The following is a 6000-nucleotide window of genomic DNA, read 5'->3' on the forward strand; positions in this document are numbered from 1 at the left end:
TAGACAGTAACGCTGTTTATCAAAAACTTTCTATTATCGTATATTTTCTTCTTCCAATGCGATGTCTTCTTCACATTTTGCATTATTTAGAACAGAGAAGGTGCACAACCTACGGCCCGCCATGTTCCAACTGGTCCTCGAATGGTGTTTTGGAGAAAATTATAAATATACGTATCACGATAAATACCTAGGCCGACCGTACGGCATATCGTCAAAAAAAAAAAAAACCTAAAAAGCAAGTAAAGTTGCCAATTACAGTTAAGGAATTGGCAAACGCATTCAAAAATGTGAAAGTCGGAAAGAAATTATCGAAGGCAAGTGAAGTTGTTAACTGTCACTAACATTGCTGAAAAATCGACAATCGCGGGCAATCATGGCTACTGCAAGTCATAATGATAATTTACCAAGAAAACGCAAATGCTTGTATATATTTGTGAGATTAATATATTTATATTACCATAATTAATTATGATAGAGTCATAATAATTATTTCGTAATTAATTCTTATTTAATAATTTTTGTTATTATATAATATACATGAAAATAATGATTTCAAAAATTCAATTGAGCAGTTTTTAAAATAATGAAAAAAACTTGGCATTTTTAAAAAAAAAGTTTACTGGCCAAAATTACAGGTACTTCCTGTAAAATGAAGGCATATAGTGACCTTCTACATATATATACAAGTTTCGGCGTCAATACGAGTGGAAGAAATACCGTTCATCTGGCCTGCGGACTGAAAAAACCGTAAATCTCTGATTTATAGCTTCATTAAAAATTAATCTATATCTGTTATCAATTTTTATCACACAGAATTGTTATAATTTTACTTTCATTCACAACTTTCTTTCCTTCTTTTCTCCACCTTTCGTTCGTGTTTGACAAAGTCATAAATATTTGAATAATGTTATTAAAATATGTATATTATTTTTAACAATGATTTTGTTTTCTTCTTTACTCACCAGACATGTAAATAATTTTATTTGTGACTTGAAAAATTACGTTACGTAATTTAAATGCCTTGCAACGAAATAACTGTAGAGGCTAAAATAATAACCCAGATGCGAAATTTGCTAATAAAAATTACTTTCTTTTTCATTTTAACTTGAGAGGAAACTCTTTTCAAAAGCGAGGAACAGAAGCACGTGCACGTCGACAAATGCCACGGAACGTGAAACTTTGAAAGGAAGAAAAAAAAAAGTTACTTTGTGGGACGTGCACTAATAGAAGATGGCTTACCTGTGCCCGTGACCATCAAGACCACAAGGTATGTGACTTTCCCGCTCAAGTTATCCAACATTGCGGGGGAAGGGACAAGAAATTTTTTTTTCACCGCTGTAACATGAACGGAAAGAACACACTTCTGAGAAGAAAACTTACTCTGGACAGTGTGAAAAGAGTTGAGATAACATTTTCAGGAGGCGCTCCAGGCTCAAGTTCTTTTCGTTTTCCGACGCCAGAATTGATCCAGATATTTCCGCCATTAGTCGCCAAAAACTGATTTCTTTGTATTTTTGATTCCGTTATTTGTTATTCGTTGACATTAAGGGTGGTAATAAAGGATCTATTTGCAACGTGTACTCTAATCCCCCCCCCCCTCCCTTTCTAAAAATTAGTAAAATCATATAAATTAATACCTTAACCAGATACAAAAATAAAAAGCCCTGCACTAACTTGGAAATCGAAATTTTTTAAGCTTTCTGTTGAATAAACTTCATTCAGTTTTAACTTTTTATTAACTTTTTATGCGTACACGAAGTAAGTTACCGGGTGATTCATAGAGCCGATCCCATGAAAATGAGGTGCATAACAAAAGACACCATATATATAATTATGTGCTTGATATATTACTGACTTTGGATTGTGTTCTGTACGTTCGAGTTCCATTTATTATGATTAGATCAGGTGCTGAAAGAGGGTGTGAGAGAGGGCTGAGAGCATGTGTGTATACCAGTGTATACACAAGCAAAACCTCACAAATTACAAAATTTGAAAAATAATATTCCTACCGCGGTTAGGACAATTACCAAAGGAACACTGCAACGCATTACTGGGAATAAGAAACGTCGTGTGCCTTCAAGCAAACGGCACCCTCCGAATATATGTCTCCCTTTCGAATATATGTTCTTTATCTCCCCCCCGCCCTGGAAAAATAGAAATGGCATGTCTTGAGGGCTTATGCGTCCTTGAACTTAGCACCATACGTGCCACTACATGTTTGCGTCATTCACAAATTATTCGACTATCCCACTCTACAACACCGAGAGATTAACATGTCCGGTTGCATGCATCAACTACAGAATTATTAGCGAATTCAATGGGCCGGATTTTTACAAGAATCACCCTGTACTTGAGTCGCATAATCGTTAGTGTATGGTAATTCAGTAAGTTAAAGCCATTTTCATATTATTGACATCCAGACTATAGTGGCATTAATTATAAATGAACTATCATAAAATTACTCTATGTAAATTAAATGGATGGCAATTCATTTATTACAAATGAAACTTTATATATTCACATTATTTCTTGGATGATTCACAGAGACAAACTGAGTCGCGTGCCTATTATCATATCTCAATTTTGTAACATTAGTTAGAAGAGCAAATAATATTGTTAAATATCTGGTAAAAACACTTGATTTGCTATGCTTTCATTTTCATTCCGTAAAAAAAAACTATACGCAAAGAAAGTAGATTACTCTGCAGTAGATGAAGATTATGCGGTCTCATTTCGATTTTTATTGTCCCATTTCACAGGTTTCCTTTTATCTCAAACGTAATGAAGAATGGTTTTAAACAAAGTTTTATTGGAAGTTATGATATAATAATTTTTTTCTTCTCTTCAGTTCTATATAGTCCAGTTTTTTCTGAATGAAAAAAAAAAATTCTAAAACCCAATGTTGCAAGAGAATTTTCTTTATTTTCTAAATTGCACAAAAAATAGCGAAATTTTCGAAATCATCGTCAGAATATTAAAAAATCTTCTTCATTGAAATAAATTGTCACTGTGTCTTGTGAAAAACTTTTTAGGAGGAATAAAATTTTATAAATGTGCTATCTATCACGGGGTTCTTGTTGCTGATTTTCTATGCTGATGGATTACGAATTAAATCACGATAACTTTGTACAAACATAGCAAAAAACATAAGTTAAACAAAGCAAGGAATGTGAAAAGTAGTTTACAAAACAATGTAAAGTGAAAGCCTGTATTGTAACAAGAAAGGAGATAATAATTTCATCATTTAAAAACAACTATGTGTATAATTTTTTTCCCCTTTTACAAAAGAGAACATAAATAGAAAAAAAATAGGAATTTACTTTACAATTTCGGACGTTGCTACAAAAACGATTGTCTTAAAAATTTTCCAGTTCATTAGAAGAAATCGCTCGGTAATGTTTCGAAGTTGAGAAGAGAAAACAGCTGCCATCGCGTTTGAAATAAATTGTAATTTGTTTTTCTTTATATATTTTTTCTTCTTCTTCTTCTTCATCTTCAACAGGAACGATCTCTACTTCTTTAAACTGAAAGAGTTTAATCATTTCTGAAGTCTGGAAACTCCACTCTAATGGATGTCTCTCTCTCACATTCTACCTCTTTTCCCTTGTTGCCGGGGACGTTCTGCCATTTGCAATAGCAAAGAAAATATTCCTCTAGAAACAGTAAATAACTTTGTTCAAACGTCCGCTAGACGATTCTGTGCCGTTCCCTTAACAAGAACGGATGGACTCTCTCTCAGGAACTCAACATATTATCGCCGTCAGTTCCTCTTTCTTCTTATTCTTTTTACTCTTCGTTCTTCTTGTTGCTGTTGTGTGTAGCTTCTACTTCTTCTTCTTCTGCTTGTCTCCAGAGACTCAGAAATGAAGAAAGCTTCTTATTCATCGTTTCTTCTTTCTGCCCATCGTCTTTTCATTTTAATGCATTTCTTGTTACTTTTTTTTATTTTCTTCTACAGTTTGCACACTCGAAGAGCTTCGATGTTTATTTTTTTCTGATTTCCCACTATAGGCGATGATAGACGGAGTGTTTTGGAACGCTATTTCCCTTCGCGTTCGAAAAATTAATAGAACGAAATACATAAAAATGTTTCTTTTAACATGGCAGCGATCGTTGTGTTGTTTCTTTTCTTCATTTGCATAAGAGAGTGCTGCTTTTTATGAATATTTCACGTTCTACCTTTTTTTAGAAACCCACATTTACTGATTTATAAAGAGGAGCTATATTTTCGATACACAATTTCCAATTAAGTATATGATATCTATCGCTACGTTTCTTTAAACGGTTTGCCTACTTCACAGAATTTCGGTTCTGTTCTTTTCTTGATATTTTTAATGGGAATTCACAGAAGCCTTATTCGGTCTCTTGTACAATTGAAGACAAATTTCTTTCGTTTCTTGGTGTGTAGGAGAATTGGGGTGGGGCATGTGTTGAGCACAGCACCAACACAAGAAGAAATCCCCGTCGTGAAACTATGAAGCCTGAGGATTCCTTGAAAATTACGCAAGCATTGAGTGTGATAATGAAAAGGACGTCATAAAATGCATGAACAGGCTACCTGCGAGTTCCGTATCTTGTGCATTTCTTCAGCATCGCGTCTGCTACATCTATGCCACATTTAGTGCAATTGTAATGAGTGACTCTCTGGTTGGTTGTTTTTTTTTGTTTTTTTTGCGCAGTCATCTGCAGACACATTCTTGAACTTTGCACCTGTGCAGGGTGCTAAAAATTACCATATTATTTTTATTCTTGCAGAGAGAAACACCTGCATCTCGAATTTCACATTCGTTGATTCTTCTGTGGTCCCAGAGTCTCGTTTCTTGACAGTTATTTTAGTCAGTTTATTATATACATTTGATTATACTTATTTTATGTCCCACCTGTGTACATATCATTGCTGTTATTTTTTGCGCACATAATGAAGATGTTTATTTTTCATCATTTTTGATTGTTTTTTGTTTCTCACATATATCGCGAGTGTGTAGTTTATATTTTTCAGTGTGAAAGGACAATATTGTGGCATTGAAATGTCACGTGCAATTTGTTTTTTCGTCACAGAAGGTTAATCTACAAGATTCAGAGAAATAAAATAGTCATCAGTTGTAACGGCGCGTCCGGACTTTAGATGTAGTTGCAGCACTATCACAGTCTCCCAAAGTTGTGCATTGTTTGATCGCTCTTTATGTTTGCCCAAAGACAGATATCCATTTACAACATACTTTGTGAACTTCACAACAGTTGTTAACCAGAAGTTATCCAATACATGACAAATAAGTTTGCGATGTGTTGGATAAATTTGCATCATTATTCACATGGCAACAATTGCTTATGTACGATTATTTTTGGTCGAAGGCTATGCGCTAATAACGGTTTTCCCGTCAGCTTGTACCAAATGTCTGAAGCGGGAGAAAATCTGTTAGTAGCCAGACGTTCAGCTCTGATGTTTGGTACCGATTGCGTGACATTGTTTCTTTGAACACATGTGGTCCCCAATACTTGGTTCATGAATCATCCACGGTATAATCGATCATAATGACCCCTATTGTCTGTTCTAGGTATTACTCAAATTGTTTGGTTTAATAATTAACATAGAAATATGAACATTTGTCACAGTATACCCTGAGGTATTTGAAGAAAAGTAAAAAAAATATCAGTTTCGACGTTGCATTGTGTGTCACGAACTTCGTATAAGGTTTTTTTTTTCCATTTCATGTTGAGCGAAAATATTGAGACATGCACACATCTTAAGATTAAAGGATTGCATGGTATATTGGGATTCACAGTCTTACAATAACTGAGGATGAAAAACAAAATTATGACACGTTGAACATAATAACCGTTTCCAGCGAGAAGAAATATCGAAATTTATTTCTTACCCTACATTTGTAAGAGCACATACAAAATCTATAAGTAACAGCAGATGTTTTCTGTGCATGTCACACACGCAGAAATAGTATATATTATGTACACGTGTATATATATATGAGCGTGGGGCTAAAT

The 6000-nt window shown here is 34.2% G+C and overlaps 1 protein-coding gene across 1 annotated transcript in view; it reads right to left on the minus strand.

Moving 5' to 3' along the window:
- The window catches only part of LOC149086606 (cell adhesion molecule Dscam1-like), a 129247-nt gene extending 127877 nt beyond the window's left edge, over positions 1-1370 (minus strand). The window contains exon 1 of the mRNA XM_089230987.1: positions 1240-1370. Coding sequence (XP_089087113.1) covers positions 1240-1300 — 61 coding nt within the window. The 5' untranslated portion in view covers positions 1301-1370. The remainder of the gene's footprint in view (positions 1-1239) is intronic.
- Positions 1371-6000: the final 4630 nt, after the last annotated feature.

This window comes from Pholcus phalangioides, unplaced genomic scaffold (genome assembly GCF_987345545.1).
Source record: "Pholcus phalangioides strain wild (caught in Gottingen) unplaced genomic scaffold, Ppha-v1.0 ptg000004l_1, whole genome shotgun sequence".
Taxonomy (NCBI): Eukaryota; Metazoa; Arthropoda; class Arachnida; order Araneae; family Pholcidae; genus Pholcus; species Pholcus phalangioides.